At 40.9% G+C, this 18675-nt stretch overlaps 1 protein-coding gene across 2 annotated transcripts in view; it reads left to right on the plus strand.

Moving 5' to 3' along the window:
• The window catches only part of Kif26b (kinesin family member 26B), a 488260-nt gene that overhangs the window by 390275 nt on the left and 79310 nt on the right, over positions 1-18675 (plus strand). For both annotated transcript variants that reach the window (XM_048809263.1, XM_015483559.2), the window contains 3 exons: positions 2896-2989; positions 4209-4471; positions 6987-7170. In XM_048809263.1, the coding sequence (XP_048665220.1) occupies positions 2896-2989; positions 4209-4471; positions 6987-7170 (541 nt within the window). The remainder of the gene's footprint in view (positions 1-2895; positions 2990-4208; positions 4472-6986; positions 7171-18675) is intronic.

The raw sequence follows: 18675 nt of genomic DNA on the forward strand, positions 1-18675 counted from the left end.
GACAAAGTACTTTATGAATGAGTTCTATGGTTTCTCTGTTTAAGTTCTGTGTTGTACCATCCAGTGGTAATTTGAACCTGACATTGGATCTAATAAATGATCTACAAATAATTTAATTAATAATAGCTAAAACTTTTCAGAAACAGATCTTGGTAAGTTGTAAAATTCCAAAGGAAACCCTAAATTATGCATGGACTATTAATGATTTTAAATTTATTCCAGAAAAAAAGGAGTAATTTTTATCACTAGTTTTAGTTTAACACATTTTGCACTTGTTTTCCAAACTCAATATGCTCAATAATGCAGTTCATTCACTTTAAGAGTATTTCAATTTGTTCAAATGTTTAATATTATTACATTTCTATATAAATTTGTAGTTTTCAAGAAGTCTCATATACTAATGTATATGTAATGTCACTGACTCTCCCTTGAACTCTGTGGGGTAGGAAATGGAGGCTTTAACTGTTTTCACATTATAGACACAGAAACTGAGATCCAGAGAGTAGGTCACTTTTTGATGGCCCCTCTCCTGAGCAGCCATCCTTCCTGGATTCTCCCCATTAACCTTTCCGTACTCTGCTCAGTATGGTGTGTCTTGTCCACCCATTTTATCCACCATTTTCTAGTAGCATGTCCTTGGACAAGACACTATGTCTCTCAAGGCCTCAATGCACTCATTTGTCAAATGAGGACACAGATAAAATGTGATCATCAGATGAGATCATCAGGCTATTGTGATTCATGGAGTTGATACACAGAGCTAGGAACATAACAAGTGTTCAATTAATGATAGCTATTTTTACTATTATATCATCATTGTTAATGTTAGTATGCTGCTTGGTCATGGCCAGCTCAGCCCCTCAAAGTGAGCACTCCAAAACTCAAAACAGGCAAATGTGCAGAGCAGATCTTGCTCAGCTTCTTGCCTGGGAAGCAGCAACAACCCTGGTGACCCCAGACCATTATAAACTATTGATTGCTTTCTCCCAGTTTCAAAGGGTATCAGCTCCTGAAGTGAAGCAGTGACTATAGCATTGCCTGCTCCTCCTTGCCTTTGATAACAATCCTTATTACCCTTAAATGGCCTTGGCAGTCACTAGCTGCACTCTGTTGGGACCCATTCTGCTGGGTATAGTTTAGGGAAGGGTGGTAGGGAGGTTTCACACTAGTGGATGAATTGGAGGCTCTGGCCGACCAGGCCCTGCTCAAGAGATATATGCTTGGGAGGACTGCCTGTATCTCTGGGTCCATGAAGAAAGGCAGCAAAGGGCTTCCAGGGGCCACTGTCAGCTCTTAATAATAATAAGGTGAACAAATTATTGACCAGTCTGGATGGACAGCCAGGAGGGAACTCTGTAAGAGTCTGCCTACCACATTCTGTGTCTTATTAGGCTATTCTTGTATCTTTTTTGTCCCCTGGCCTCTGTGCATATGACAATTTGGTCCACACACAATCAGCATTCTCCCCAGTGACTTAAGAATCTAATAGCTTATTTTATGTACAGCTCCCAGCCCCCACCTTGCTTCATGTCCAAAATGCCAATGGCCACTGGGCAGTAATGTCCCCCTGCTCTACAGAGGCGCCTCTGGCAAATTCCATCAACGTTCTGTTGCCTCTGTCTCAGGGTCTACTGCCAGGCTCTCATTGCTTCAGTCCTGGGGGTTGTGAACCATCCTGTGGTCCCCTCGGCAGCCCTGTCACACTGCCCCCTCAGCCCAGGGGGAACCCCAGGCAGAATTGCCGAGGCGACCACCCCAGAACAATTGACAATTGTTGGGAGTGTGGTTTTTCAATTTCAGTTTGGGAGAGAAAATTGATTTCCAAATACTTAGGTTCATTGTGTTGCTGAAACCTGGAGCTGAATAACGACATTCATAGCTGAGATTGCTGGTTTTCAGGTTCCTACTGGGAGGTACATTGCCCTGATGACCTCAGAGCCCCAGTGTTTGCTTGACTCTCAATGCTTCCATGAGCTCCGACTCCAGTCCCAAGATAGAAATAAGGGACACAGAGAATGATTTTGTCCTCCTGCTGCTGCAGAAACTTTAGATGCTAACCAGAAAGAGATTTCCCAGATCCCCAAGTTGGTCCAGAAACTTTACTGAATTCCTATCATTCGGAGAGTGCTGTATTATTGAGTGTTAATGGGAAAATATAAAGTCATCAAGTATCAAGTTCCTGCCTAAAGATTTAATAATCAAATCGGAGATGAGGCAGGCATAGGCTAAAGAACACCCGTCTAACTTACTGACAAGTGGCAATTGATGTTGTACACAATGAATACATGCGAAGAGAAAGAAAGACAAGACTGGTTTTGAAAAGGGGAGAATGTGGATTGAAAAAGAGGAAAGAGATCAGGAGAGAGGGCAGACCTATATCAGAAACCTCTTGATTGTATTCGAACTATAAATTTTCTCAAGTTCTTTGTCCTGAAATAGTATGTCATCTTTTTCCTTCTAATAACCTAGCCCATTTCATAAGTGTGTGTGCTGTCTGTGAAGGAAGGTTCTAATTTTCCAAGGGCCAATGGAGAGTTAAAATGCCTTTTCCCAGAGGTCAGAATGGTAGACGAATGAAGGGAACAAGGTACATGGAAACATACTCCCACAGCCACCTGCACCTACCTGGTCCTGGGATACTGCTGAAGTGCACCACCAAGGAGCAGCAGGCAGGCTTGCAATTAGCTCACATAATGCTCAGGCTTACAAGAGACAGAGGGTACCCAAGAGTTCTGAGACCCTCTCAAGCTCCATGGCAGAGGCTAATCCATCTGGGGGAACCCCAGGCAGAGCTGGGACCTTACGCCCCAGGAAGGTGGGCTCACTTTTACGTTGTTAATGGTGCCTCTACTGTATGGTTCATTAATGGCTCATATCTCCTCTCATGTCTGACAGGCTGAAGTGTGTGCTGGAACCGTGGCAGAGGTGATCCAGTCTGTGGTCAACGGGGCGGATGGCTGCGTGTTCTGTTTTGGCCACGCCAAGTTGGGTTAGTGAGAGCTTTTACTTTATGCTGCTCATTGGGTCCCTCATTCTATGCTTCTATATTAGTCCCATAGTCCCAGATGAAAGGAAGGGTCAAATTTCTCTAAGGTGCTGAGAGAACAATTACTTCTGCCTTTGAAATGTAGGTACTTGTAAGTGGACACCCATTCCTGTAGGGCAGCTGTCAAGCTCAGGAAAGAAACAAGGGAATAGCAGTGGTCCAGGTCAGGGTCAAGCTAAGAAAGCAAGCACGAAAATGTACATTTCCTGAGCAGAGGCTCCTTGGGAAGCAGATGGACCCCCTGCTCCCCTGCCAAGATGATTTGTGTTGGTAGATGGAACCAATGGAACAGCCAGATTAACAACCTCTAAGCAAAGTCAAGTGTCATGTTAGGATCTGTCTGGGAACATCAGACAAAGCCATCCTTGTTTCCCAGCAACCAGACACTATCAGGAATCCTCTTGTGCTGAAACATTTGGGAAAGGATGCAGTGAGACACACCCCCAAGGGTTTTCACTGAATCCTTCACTGTCCCTTCTTAATACTAACCCATGGCCCTCTATCTGCTCACTAGACCTTGCATTACATGCCTGATAAGTTAGTAATTTGGGGAGTCCCAAAAAAGTGTCCCTAGGCAGAGATTGCATCAGAGACATTGCAGAAGTCTTGAAACTCAGTTCTTGGCCAGGACAGAAAGCCTATCGCATCTCTCCACTTCTGTCTTCCCTGGACCTTCCTCTCATTTGATCTTGGATCAAAGCAGGACTCCAGGTTTTAATGGAATTTGCTCATGCTGTAAAAATATACACAGCAGTTAACTTGAGAAAGGATGTAAAGTATACGTGGATTTGATCTGTGGGGTAGATGTAAAGTGAACCATAATAGTGATGAAAAGTCCCTGCCTTCCCACTATATGTAAAACAATGCAGAAACTGGATAGCCTGTGATAAGCGTGATCCTCTTCAAGGTGCACTGTGATTTCATCTTGTCATTTGTTTGGGCTCTCACATTCTGTATTATAGCCATTTCATTGCTAGTACTAGGAACTGCCTTTTTTTAATTTGTCATCAAATGCACACTATTTTTCTTACCTTCTAATTCCCTTCCTTCCCTTCCACTCACTCCCCCATGCCTGCCTTCTATATCCTTAGCATCTGTTTTGAGACACTGTAGCATGATGCCAACAATCAGCCTGCTCTTCTCCCTTTCCTTGCTCCCACAGGAAAATCCTATACCATGATCGGGAAGGATGATTCCATGCAGAACCTTGGCATCATTCCCTGTGCCATCTCTTGGCTCTTTAAGCTCATCAATGAACGGAAAGAAAAGACGGGAGCCCGTTTCTCTGTTCGGATCTCAGCCGTAGAGGTGTGGGGGAAAGAAGAGAACCTGCGGGACCTTCTATCTGAGGTGGCCACTGGCAGCCTGCAGGATGGCCAGTCCCCGGGCGTGTACCTCTGCGAAGACCCCATCTGTGGCACACAGGTGATTGCTTCTGGAAGTTTGGCTTGCTCTGAGGTGGCTCATCCCTACCTCGGAGGCTGGGGCAGTTGAGCCGTGAATCACTCACCATGTAAACTGGGAAGCTTACAAGTGTTTACTTTAAAGTGGACTGGAACTTTATGGCCTGCAGCTGTGGGGCCATCTGCTTACCCAACCTAAATATTTGTACCTTGAATCTAATTGACAATGAGCAGGAACCACAATTGTCGTAGCATTTGAGGGAAAATTGAATTCACTTTCTTTACGTTCCTTTCCAAAAAAGAAAAGTACAATCTTTCTTTTGTTTAACAACAAACCGAAATATTTACTGCTCTGCACAAATAGCTGCAGCCATTACTGGGGCTGTTTATGGCCCTATAAACTGTGTTTCTGGCACTGGTTTACAGCCGGATTAGCAGTGCTGTAGGAAAAACTAATAACCACTTTCTAATTAGAACCATGATATAATTGCTGGAATGAAGGAAGCCAAGAGAAGATCCAGTTCGCCTTTTCAGGATGTCACGCCTTGTTATAAGGATCTCTCTCCTTGCTCTTTGACAATAGATGTAGGAATGACTCAGGAGCTCCCTGGTTCATATCCAGAACAATCACTTTGGCCTCCTGCAGTAGGCTTTGTTTTCAAGGTTTACCAGATGTCTCTCTCTTTCTTTCTTTTTTTTCCTCTCTCTCTCCCACTATTTTTTTTTTAATTAGCTAAGGTGTTCCTTTTAATAAGTACCTGATTCATCCCATCTGGGACTGTTTGCACAGGTGAAGGTGCCTGTGCCTCTGTTACACCCTTATACCCAAACTTGTCCATGCTCAATCTCTGCTTAAAATATCCTAGATCTTCCATTTCCTTTTTGAATCCTCTCAAGCCTACATCAGTCACCTGGAGGACTTTTTGAAACACAGATGCTCAGCTCCACCCCAGAGTTACTGACTCTGTAGGTCTGAGGTAGAACTACCTGAAAGCACATTTCTAACAAATTTATATGTGATGTTGATGCTGCCTGTCCAGACACCACACTTTGAGAACAACTATTCTGAAGCATAAAACATGCTCAGGTGCTTGCTGGTCCACATATAAGTCACAAAAATGTGTCTTGATTGCCATCCATGGTTTTTTTGTTTTGTTTTGTTTTGTTGCAGTACAGGGGATGAAACCCAGGGGTGCTCTACCACAAAGTTACATCCCCAGCATTTTTCTCTTTTACTTTGAGACAGGGTCTCACTAAGTTGCTCAGGCTGGCCTCAACCTTGCCATCCTCCTGCCTTGTCTTCCTGAGTAGCTGAGATAATAGGTGTGTGCCACCCCATCTGGCTCTGTTCACTTTTATGAGTCCATTGATGAAGGTCACTTAAATGAAAGATCTGATTAACTGAAGGCAAACAAGATGAAGAGGCCAACATCCTCCTTATTTTAAATACATTCCCCTTGTGGAAAACATGTTTTTAATACTTCCGTTTACTTTTCTATGACAAGTACAAAACCACAAACAGAATACAAACTCTCTTTGAAGTTCAAGGATTTTGCTGATCTTAAGTTCCAAATATTGGCTTTCACACTTCAAAACTATAGGTATAGACTCAGAGTAGAACATTGTCAATATTTCTTCTAACCTTAAGACATACTGCAAATTAGTTCTTTGAACAAATCAGAAATAGGAGTTTCTTTTTCTCCCACAAAAAAAGAGGAATGCTGATCAAAATCTGATAATAGGATTGTTCTGATTCAGGCTTACTATAATTGCCATGAGTTCTCATAGGATTTAGACACGTTGCACACTATGCTTTCTCTAATCGATTACTGATTATGCCACAAACATGAGTTCAGTAACTAAAGGTGAAATTAGATAGCTCTTGAATACAGATGAGACCTTCAAGTATCTTGGGTGTTTCAGCGAGCCTTTGATAAGTACTTCTTATTCATAACTACACTGGAAAGTGTGGCCTAAAATTAGCTTTCATTAAATAACTGAAAAAAAATAGGCATCAAGTGAAAGCTAACTAAGTTTTATACTTCCTTGGGACACCAGTGCTTGTCAGACCTAAAATCACATTTTGCAAACTCTCTGTCTCCAAACAATCTAATCTCTGAGATCAACATACAGTCACATCCCTCCTGTTTTCTTAGGTAAATGGATAGCCCTGTGTTATTGGTTTGCTGTCCTCTGCAATGATAAGGATGGGTCATCTGCTCCCATTGGTCACTCAGATACAGCCTTTGCTTTTCACACCTGCGAGTTACAGATACTACTTAGGGTGTAAAATAGGTAAAAACAAGTTGCATCCACTAAGTGTGCTCAATATTAATTTGCAGAAATAAATTAATTAAACTGAGAATTGCACATGAATACCGGGCCTAGTTCCAGAACGACTTTTGACCTTCGAGAGGCATATGGCTTTACTAGGCACAGTGGACAGCAACTGAATGGAGCAGTTAACACCCAGGCATGAGTGACAGGCAAGCCCTCCATCGGCTTGCAGCCCCAGCTCTTGGCTTTGTGTCTTCTAGCTGCAGAACCAGAGTGAGCTGCGGGCCCCCACTGCAGAGAAGGCGGCTTTCTTCCTGGACGCTGCCATTGCTTCCCGTCGGAGCAATCAGCAGGACTGCGATGAAGATGACCACCGCAACTCCCACATGCTCTTCACCCTGCACATCTACCAGTACCGGATGGAGAAGAGCGGGAAAGGTGGAAGTAAGTGCCTGTCTCCCTCCCGCACCTCCTCATCAGCTCTCACCCAGCAGACCCCTTCCTCCAGGGCCATCATGACCTTCTCTCTCTCTCTTTTTTTTTTAATTTAAAAAAATTTTTTTAGTTGTAGATGGACACAGTACCTTTATTCTATTTATTTATTTTTATGTGTGGTACTGAGGATCAAACCCAGTGCCTCACTGTTCTAGGCAAGCACTCTACCACTGAGCCACAACCCCAGCCCCCATGACCTTTTCTTAATAGAATGACACCAACATGGAGTGATTTGTAATTCAGGATAATTGTAGAGTCTGGGCTGAAGTTCACTTTTGAATTGTCCAAGGGCAAAAAGGTTTGCTTTGATAAAGATAATTTACCAATGTGATTGCCATGGGCATGTAAAAGAAAAAACTTAAACACAACAACTGCTTGCTGAATAGTATCTTTCTGTTTATAAAACTGAAGGTGCTCATCACAAAAGGCCAACATTTGGCCACCAGCACACCCTGGCAATATGCCATTCATTATTAACTTGAGTCTACTCCATGGATTTAAATAGTCTGTAAATCAGACTTTGGAATAACTAACCAGACAGTGGTTGCCTCCCTCAGGCAGGATCCCATCAGTAACATTTCATTGTAAAAACACAGCTATTCTGCTAGGACCCTATGCTGTGGTTCCCAGTCCCTTCATGGCTACTTTGTCAAAGCTTGCACTTGGTCTTGGTGTATTTCTCCATCCTTGCCCTTCAGTGGCATCTACTTGAAGTTCACCAGATTTGAGTGCCAGTGTTCAAATGAGTGTCATAGTGGAAGAAGGTGGGAGATCTTGGACCACAGACAAAGTGGTCCCTTGACCTCACTGGGTTTCCTAAAACAAGTTGTGAGTTGGGCATGGTGGTACACTCTTGTAATCCCAGTGACTGAGGAGTCTGAGGCAAGAGGATCACAAGTTCAAAGCTAGCCTCAGCCATTTAGCAGGGCCTTAAGAAACTTACTGAGACCCTGTCTCAAAATTAAAAAATAAAAAGAACTGGAGATGTAGCTCAGTGGAAAAGCACTCCTGGGTTAAATCTTCAGTACTCTCCCCCCTAAAAACAAACAAACAAAAACAAATTGTGGGCCAGGAGGCTTGGCCCAGCCAGACAGTGGCTTCCTTATCTGTCTACCACTGTAGAGTTTTCAAAACCCAGGCAACTGGCCCTTAGTGTTCCCTGATTGATTGTCCCAAGGACACTGGATGCCAGAAAAGCAAACAAACAAAAGAAACCTCTTAAATTCAGAAAATAATCCTAGCCTGGAAATTATAAATGCAATTGACTAAAACAGAGGCAATCAACACATCTATTCTAGATGAAACCTGGAATTAAGGTATCCAACTGGGATCTGTGGAGAGGGTCCTTGATTTCTCCCCAGGTCTCCTTGTTGCCTGAAAGACATGAAAACCAGTAGTCCTGGAGATAGCTCTTAGGAGCCACTATTGCCCCCTCTACCCCCATCTCAGTGTCTCCACTGACCCGTCCGTGTTCTGCCACTATTCCTACTCCTTGGCTCTTGTTTTTAAAATTCAGATTTACTGAGGTATAATTTATATTTAGTGAAACTTACCCTTTTTATGTGTCTTGAGTTGAGTTTTGGCAAATATGTAACCACAACCAGTACCAAAATACAGAAGAATGCTATGTCAAGTTCCCTCTTTCTCTTTGTAGTCAGCTCCTTGCCCCTGTCTCAGTCTCCTGGCAACCACTGACTCAGACTTTCGTCTTTGTGGTTTGGTTTTTATCAATAATAGCATATGAATGGAATCATGTGACCCATAACGTGGCCTTTTGTGCCTGAGATACATCTGTGTTGCTGCATGAATCAGGTGATCACTTATCTTCCTTGCTGTCTGCTTCTTTAACTGGTTTAGAGATTTTTCCTCTGTACCCATCCCCAGGAATAAATGAAAATACCCTCACCCAGGGCTGGAGTTCCACTAACCCAGGTTACCCTTTATAGCTCTGAAAATCAACCTTGAGCTATTGCTGCCCAAGGGGTCCAGAGATATTGGCTCTGATTTGCAGTGCGTTGGGCACCCCAAGAAGGTGGGCTGTTAGCAGAAGACCAGACTTCTCTTGACAGCTCAGAAAGATGAGAAGGATTTGACTGGGACAGAGCAGAATATGCTGAGGGGGACTCTTTCAGGAAAAATGAGTTCAGTTTCAGGGCACTTAACATTTGTAAGGAAGGAAACAAGGGATTAGGAGAAGGGTAAGAAGATCTAGACCTTGAAAATCCACCACAAAATTGAATGCACGTTTCTCCTAACAATCTGGAAACTGGCTTTACATCCTGCCTTCACTGTTTTTTCTGGTTAATGTCTTAGCAGAGTGAATGTGAGAGTCTGAAAAATGTTTATTTCTTCAAAGTAGCTGTCAAAAATAATAAAAATAATAATAGCCTGCTGTGGGTTCTTGTGTTTTCAGCAAAGGGTAGCTCACAGAATATCTGAATCTCTTTGGGAGCCAATAGCTCCCAAATGCACTGAGCAGAAAATCCTAGAGGATGGGACAACCCCCGCTCTTCTATGTTGCAAACCAAACTGGGGATGGGGGGATGACTCTGTTTTTAGTTTTTCACTTTTTTATTTTTTTGTTCTGCTTTCAATCTGGAATCTGAGAGTAGGGAAAAATATTGTGAAACAATGAAACAGTTAAAATATCTCAAATGTAAGGTCCTGAAATTCAGTTTCCACAAAGCTTTGGTGGAAGAAGTTTCCTAAATGGAAAGTGCCTCTCCAAATTGGTACCTAGCAAACCTAGGCATTTATTAAATATTTAACATGAAATTCATCTTCTTCCTATTTTTAAATTGTGAAAAGAATTGCTTTTAAATAATAAATTCAGGTTAAAGGAAAAGGCAAATACCATTAATGGCTTCCAAAAACCTCTTTTAGGTACTTTCTAATGTTGCAATAGAGGAGAATAGAGAAGGGGCAAGAGTCCAGGCTGCTGAGGGTTATGCCTCAGAAGAATCTGGGGGACACCTCCTACCTGCCAGAGCACCCAGCTCCTCCAGAGGGAAGGGATCTGGGCCACAAAACCCACAGCCTCTCAGCCCACAGCTCGCTTAACTTTATTAAATATGCACATTTAAAATATAATGAAAAGATTTGAAGTGTTGTTTAAAATGGAAATTTTGTTTACTTATATATAAGCAATAATCCCTGTGGACTTGGCAGGCAAAACTCAATTAAGAGAAAGTTTATTAATTAGTCACCCTGCAGGGAAGCAGGAAGCAGAGCTCGCTCGCTGCTGCTATTAACCAGGCCGTTAGAATATCAGAGACCTGTGCTGCAAGAAAAGAAGACACCCTGTGATTATATGTACCTGAATCTTATACACATATAAGTAGAGAGACAAATGTTTTAAACATTTCCAGTCAAGATCAAATGAACATTCTTTGTTGATGTATCACTGTTTTGCAGATAGCATTCTGCTAGACTCAAAACAGCTGCCTGGTTTACAAGGTTTGGGGAACATTGGTGAGGCTGATTCTTTTTTTATTGTTGTTGTTTTTTTTTAGAGAGAGAGAGAGAGAGAGAATTTTTTAATATTTATTTTTTAGTTTTCGGCGGACACAACATCTTTGTTTGTATGTGGTGCTGAGGATCAAACCCGGGCCGCACGCATGCCAGGCGAGCGCGCTACCACTTGAGCCACATCCCCAGCCCCAAGGCTGATTCTTTACCCATCATAGAGGTCCCGCCCTTCTAAATCTGTAATGGCTTAAAAGCCTCCTTGGAAATTTGCTTTGGTCAGCTTTTCAATGCTGTGACCAAAATACCTGACAAGAACAACTTAGAAGAGGGAAAGTGTGTTTGAGGCTCTTGGTTTCAGAGGTCTCAGTTCATAGATGGCAAACTCCATTGCTTTGGGCCCAGGGTGAGATAGCATATCATGGGGAAGGGCCCAGAGGAGGAAAGCTGTCAGTTCATGGCAGTCTCAGGAAGCAGAGAGAGAGAAAGGGGGAGGATCCACAAGGAAGATGAACCCTTTCAGGTGACTCACCTCCTCAGTGACCCACCTCCTCCAGCCATGTCTCACCTACCTACAGTTACCACCTAGTCAGTCCATTCAAACTAGGATGAACTGAGTAGGTTACAACTCTCATAATCTGATCATTTCATCTCTGAATATTCCTGCATTGACACGGGAGCTTTTGGGGGACACCTCATACCCAAACCATAATAGAATTCAAGTATTGGGGAAGAGATCCCCTAATGATCAGACAGCTCTCCTGTTATTAATGGGTGTTAGGCATCTAAAGCAAGATAGTACTATAATGCTTCAGAGTAATATGTCAGTGAAACACAAATTTACCTATTGTGTTGATAAAGATGGTCTTTAAAAGCATCACTTTAATGAGTAAGCTAAGCTTGCAAGCAACTCCTGCCCAGCATCCAGAATGACATTAGGTATCTGATGTATTTTTATATTCTATTGCTCTGAGGAGGCCAATGTGGGCTGGGCTGGCTGTATGTGCACACAGAAAGGAGTGTAAGTGAATTTGGGTGTGTCTGTATCTCCACTTATCCATTTATAAGTCTGATCACACCATTTCTTTCATCTCAGTTTTCTTTTGACAACGAGCCTCTCTTTCTTTATGTGTCATGGAATGGTTTGAATCAGCATGCCCTCTCCAGGGCTATGTGTTTGATATGACTTTAAAGACATTATTTGGTCTTCAGATGGGGAAAAGGAGTCTAGGAAAGAATCTGGCTTCCAACAGGGTCGGAGCTGGATGCCTGCTGTCCCTAGCAGCATAGCCCTGGGCAACAAGGCTATCCCTACACTGCAGGGCTGCCATCTCCCTCCTGGTCAATAGTGAGGTGATAGTTCTGTATGTTAAGATTTGCGTAATAGAATTTTATAAAACTTTCACTAGGATACAATGTTCTGAACCACGCGGCCTGGAATCCTCATGGTACCCTCTCGTGGCCTTCCCATCACAGAGCAGTTCTGAATCTTCTAAGCTCCCTGTTCCTGTCCATCACTCTCAGTAGATAAGCAATGTCCTACTTCCTGAGAGGATAGTTAACCTGGCATATTCTCTCAACTTTTCTTCAAAATCTCCTGGTCCCTTTTCCTCAGTTCCTCCCCTACTCCTTTTCCACTGTATCACCCATCTCCTGGGGCCTTTCTCCCATCCCTCTGGACTCTTCTGGGACTTTCCCAACTGGGACCTTAGCAATTGTCTTTTCATGCTTATATTTTAAATTTCTCCTACCATCAAAGAAGGAAGCGAGGAAAGAAAAGGAAAGAAACAACAACAACAAAAACCCATAAAACTTGTCTCTACCCTACTTCCTCCTTGAGCCGTCTCCTTCATGAAGTCTCCAGATGCTCCTCACTGTGTAGTCTCTTCCTCCTTTGAATTCCATAGCCGTTTGGGGGGCATTATGCTTTTACTGACTCTGCCTTACATCTTCATCAATCGTGTGCTGGGATGAGCCCCATTAAGCTCCATGCTCCCTGAGAACAGAGGCCCCTGTTCTTCATCTTTGGTCCCCACAATGCTGGTCTTATGTAGGCACCTCAGTGCTCCCTGCTCAGGTGTTGAGTGCAGAGGGGTGCGGGCTGAATTTTAAAACCCAAGTGTCTCTGTTGTCTAGTGTAGCTTGCTTCAGAAAGGGAAAGAGGATTATTAATTACCTTTCATGTAAACAGATGGTGTAAGAAGCCTCTTATGCCACAAAATAGGGAGTTGGTCAGTTCATTGAGAAAGTTGGAGGGAAAACACACAAAATGTCTCATGTAAGAAACTTTGTAACTTCAATGTGTATTTTTCCATCCACAAATGACATAGGGCCATGACTTTCTCTTTGAGATGAGTGTCCAACATTAAGCTCTGACTTTCATGACCATAATCCTATGAGCACTCTAGTTTGGGCTTTAAATGTCTTCAAAGAGATTCAAGAACTTTAAAGACATTTGTGCAATGAACTGGGTGTAGACCATTGTCTAGAACTTTTCCTCTCTATAATTTCTCACTCATACCTAATTCACCTCTATTTTGTTAAAAAATCATTTTTATCACATCTTTCCAAAGCACTGAATTTAGTTTTTTTTATTTGTTGTTCAAAACATTACAAAGCTCATGATATATCATCTTTCATACATTTGACTCAAGTGGGTTATGAACTCCCATTTTTACCCCAAATACAAATTGCAGAATCACATCGGTTACACACTCACATTTTTACATAATGGCATATTAGTGACTGTTGTATTCTGCTACCTTTCCTATCCTGAATTTAGTTTTTATAGAAACATTGACTATTTACAAATCCATTTTTTAATTTACATAGTATTTTATTACATTTTTATTTATAATAAATACAAGTGGCAAAAATAGGTTTAGGAGGAAATATAGTTGACCTACTGATAAGTAGACAGCTTATTTTGGGGGGAGCAAGTTTTTAGACAAGCTGGACAAACGATCCCCAGTAGCTCCAAGCTTTCAGCATGCCTCAGAAGTTAGGCAGTGTGTCCTACAAGGTGATTGAAGAGCTCAGCCAGCCTGGTAAGGCAGTGGTTCTCAAACTCTAGTACATTATGACCACCTGGAGAACCTTGTAAGGAACCCCAATGCCAGTGCTGCTCTCCAGTCCAATTAAATTAGAAAGCCTAGGAGGGGGAGCCAGCCATTAATATTTCTTAAAAGATCCAAGTGATTCCACTGTGCTACAAAATTTAAAATCACTCTGTTAAGGGAAGGTGAGTTTAAGAGAGTTTTCCAGCCAGGCATGACAGTAATTGCACCTTTAATTGCAGTGACTTGGGAGGCCAAGACAGGAGGGTCATAAGTTCTGAGGCTAGCCTCAGCAACGTAGTGAGACCATGTCTCAAAATAAAAAATACTAAGGACTGAGGATGTGGCTCAGTGGTAAAGTGCCCCTGGGTTCAATCCCCAGTAAGGGGAAAAAAGAAAAATTAAGGAAGGAAAGAAGGGAGGAAAGGAAAAAGAATTAAAAAAAAAAACCCAGCTCTACATGCTATGTAGTTAGTTTTGTATTTTCATCTTAGCCTCAGCACTAGTTTTCAGTGGGATCTCAGGGTGACTTATTTAACATCTGTGAACCTCAGTTTTCTCATCTATATCATGGGGCTAATTCCTGCATTACAAAGTTATTGTAGAGATTAAATGATATTAGGAGAATGTAGCATTTCCTGGGACCCACCAGCTCTCCATAAAGCACTTCTCAGGAGTGGGTAAAATTAGTATATTGCTTCCTGTGGAAAAAATAAAGCATGTGGGTCATCTGGTTGGTCTAAGTCTAGGCTTAAAATATAAATAACAGATTATTCAAGGCAGACTGAGTTTTGTTCCTTTAACCCTATGACCTTGACCACAAATCTGGATGAGGAACCTGCTTCTCACCTGCTATTAATTATCACCTATTTCATTCACTTGTGTAGAACTACTTTTTCCCCAGCCACTTGCAGTGATATAAATTCTTGATGACAGCAAATGGCCTGTGTCACTCACCTTTCCCCAGTCCAGGTCAAGCTCCATGTGTGAAATTTGGAATGCTGTGACTACCAGAACTCCAGCAGGTAGATTTTCCATTGTGTTAATGTGACTTTTGTTTTGAGTCATGCAGGTATAATTATAGGTATTTTATAATATTCTTCAGCACCTTCTAAACCGTGCCTTTTGTTCTCTGTGTTCTATTTTACTACATGCACATTATGCGTTTCATTCCATTACATCAAATGGACTATTAGAGTCTGAAAGACCAAATTGGTCTCCGTCTTTGCCCTTTAATCTGAGGCATGTGAGGGATATCTGAGCTTCTCCTGTCTATATAATTAGGCTGCAAAACAGATGGCATTTTGCTTTTAAAAGAAAACTATTTCCCTAGCACACTGCCATGACCCAATCTTGCATGATATGAAATGGGATAAAAGAGAAGTAACATATCTTTCCTTTTTAAAGGGTTGCCCTGGGTATAGTTGAAGATGAACAAAATTAACTTCTCTATTGTAAAAAGTTCTTTGCCATAAATGTACCAGAGTGGCTGTGAGCCTGAGTGGCAAAGCTATGCCCTCCACACACATATTCATCACCTTTTATCCCAGTACTAATGTGGAAGGTGAGGGAGGGGTGGGATGGAGGAGGTTAGGGTTAGACCTGGTTCCCTAGTGTTCTTGTTCTGCAGCATGAGCAGTGTCATGCTCTCCTGCATCAGTGCTGTCATTTGGGTTCTTCTTGCAGATGTGCAGGAACCCAGACACTGCAGAGGTGCTGCCCACATGTCCTGTAGATGTAGCCACCAAGACCCAGACGCACCCATGTCCCACTCCTGCCTGAGCTTCTCTTCCAGCATCTTTCATAACCCAGCTCCTTGGCCATTTCCTTTCCTCCTTCTTGCCCCTAATTACCTGGCCTCCACAACAGCTTTGGGAAGTTTCCACTTGTACCTTCTGTTCAGAAGCAACAGATAAGATGATGTGAGCTGGGCCACCTGGAAAGGTAGGCATCCAGGGGCCTGGGAGCAAGGGGGAGGAAAGGAAATGGCCAAGGAGCTGGGTCATATGCAGGGTTAGAATAAAGAGCACAGGTAGAACCTTGTTTGAAAGCAGCTCTACCACTGGCTGCATGAGCATGCCCATTAAGCATTAATCAGATATACTTGAGGTATAATAAACTGCAGATATTTAACTTGTACAATTTGATAATCATATGTGTATGCCCATGAAACCATTGCCATGAACATACCTATCACCCCAAACATTTCTGCAACACCCTGTAATCCTTCCCTCAACTCTTCTTCCTCTTCTCCATCCCCAGGCAGCTGCTGATCTGCTTTGTTTTTATACATTAGTTTTAATTTTCTAGAATTGTATATAAATACAATCATATTGAAACTCTGTATTCTTTTGTGTGGCTTTTTTCACTTAGTGCAATTATTTTTGAGATTCAGTCATTTTATTGCCCCTACCAATAGTGTACTTATTTGTATTTCTGAAGAGTGGTCCATTGTCTAAATGCACCATAGTTTGCCTGCTCATTCACCTGTCGATAGGCATTTGCATTGTTTTCAGCTTGGGACAAATGAAAGAACTGTGAGCATTCATGTATAGTCTGTATATACATTTCTTTGGGGGAGAAGGAGTAAATATCTAGAACTGGAAAGGCTGAATCATATAATAAATGTATGCATAACTTTTTAAGAAACTGCTGAATAGTTCCCAAAGTGGTTGAACCATTTTATATCCCCACATGAGAGTTCCAGTTCCTCCACATTCTTACCAATGTGTGGTATGGTCAGTCTTTACAATTTTTGCCTCTTTACATGAAAGTATCTCATTGTGATTTTAAGTTGCATATAATTAATGACCAACAATGCTGAACATCTTTCCATGTGCCCGTTTGGCATCCTTACATCTCCTCTGGTAAAGTGTATTCACATCTTTCACCCTTCCTTAAATTTAATTGTTTTTCTTATAAATTCTGAATACAAGTCCTTTATCAGATATAAGTTTTACAAATATTTTCTTCCAGTGTGTAGTTTATCTTCTCATTCACAGCATCTTTCCAAGAGCCAAAATACTCATTTTTGATGAAGTCCAATGTACGTATATGCTCTTTTATGAACTATTTTTTGGTGATATAGCTAAGAAATCTTTGCCTAACCTAATCAAAAAGATTTCCTATCATGCTATCTTCTAGAATAAATTTTAGGTTTTATATTAAGTCTTTGATCCATTTTTCATTTTTGTATATTGCACAACATATGGACTTAAGTTGCTTTCATCTTTTTTTTTTTTGTTTTTTGTGCATACTTTTGCATTTGAATATGTAATTATTCTAGTACCATTGGCCTTAAAAACTGTCTTTTCTCTACTAAATTACCTTTGTCAAAAATTATTTCTCAGGGCTGTGGTGTGGCTCAGGTAGAGCACTCGCCTTGCATGCATGAGGCACTGAGTTTTATCCTCAGTACCACATAAATATAAAATAAAGATATTGTGTCCACCTATAACTAAAAAATAAGTATTTTTTTAAAAGAATTATTTCTCTACATTTTTGTCTCTCTCTGGACTTTCTGTTCTGTTTCATTTACCTATTTGTCTATCTTACATCAATACCACACTAATTTTAACTATGGTAGGTAGGTTTATAATAAGTCTCAAAGTAGTGCTAGTTTCTCAACTTTGTTAGTATTTTCTAAAGTTATTTTGGCTATTCTCGGTTTCTTGAATATCCATGTAAATTTGAAAATCTCTTATAAATGGATTTTATAAAAGCATTTTCTAACCCAAAAGCCTGCTGGGATCCTGATTAGGATTGTGCTGACTCTCTAGATCAGTTTGGAGAAATTGATTTCTAAATAATATTGAGTCTTCTGACCTGTGAGCACAATATCTCTCTTTAGTTTTTTAGGTCTTTGTTAATTTCTCTTGAGAATGTTTTAATGTACAGGTCTTATTTTTTATCAGATTCGTTTCTTTTTCATATTTAAGGGTATTGCAAATGGTATTTTTTAAATTTCAATTTCTAGCAGTTCATTATTATTACATAAATTTATAACGGACTTCTGTCTCTTCATCTTCTATCCTGCAACCTTATTAAATTTATGTATTAGATCTAGTATCTTTTTCTGCCAATACAGACATTAGGCTTCTTCAAGTCTGGATCTTTTTCTTTCTTTTTCTTGGCTTGTTATATAAGCTAGGGCTTCCAGTATAATGCTGAATAATAATGGTACGAATAGATATCCTTGTCTTGCTCCTGATTAAAGGGAAAACATTTAGTCTTTTACCATTAAGCATGATGTTAGCTGTAGGGTTTTTATCAGACTGAAGATGTTGTCTTCTATTTATATATTGCTAAGAAATTTTCTCACGAATGGACATTGGATTTTAGTAAATGCTTTTTTTTGTATGTAATTAACAAACTAGAGGGGAAAAATATGTGATTCTCTATCACATATTTTTTCCCCTCTAGTTTGTTAATATGGTAAGTTATAATGATAGGTTAATTTTACTTAGTAACCAACTTTACATTTGTGGGATAAACCCCAATTTCTCATAGTGTAAAATCTTTTTTATATGTTGCTAAATACAACTTTTAAAATATGATTCTCTAGAAACTTCTCTAGATCTTGGTCTACAGTTTTATATGTGTGTGTGTGTGTGTGTGTATGTATGTATGTATGTATGTATGTGTAGGTTTTTGGTGTCAGGAGAATCTTTGTCCCATAGTATACCTTTGGAAGTATTCCCTCCTATTTCATTTTCAGGAAGAGTTTGAGTAGAATTGGTATTATTTCTTCTTTAAATGTTTAGTAGAATTCACCAGTTTATCCATCTGGTCCTAAAAGTTTCCATTTGTGGACTGGTTGTTAACTATAGATTCTATTTCATTAATGGATACAGGGCTATTTATTTATATTTTCTAATATTCTTTGGTATTTTTTATCTTTCAAGAAATTTGCCCATTCTTCCAAGTTGTCTAA

The sequence above is a fragment of the Marmota marmota genome, unplaced genomic scaffold (genome assembly GCF_001458135.2).
Source record: "Marmota marmota marmota unplaced genomic scaffold, marMar, whole genome shotgun sequence".
Classification (NCBI taxonomy): Eukaryota; Metazoa; Chordata; class Mammalia; order Rodentia; family Sciuridae; genus Marmota; species Marmota marmota.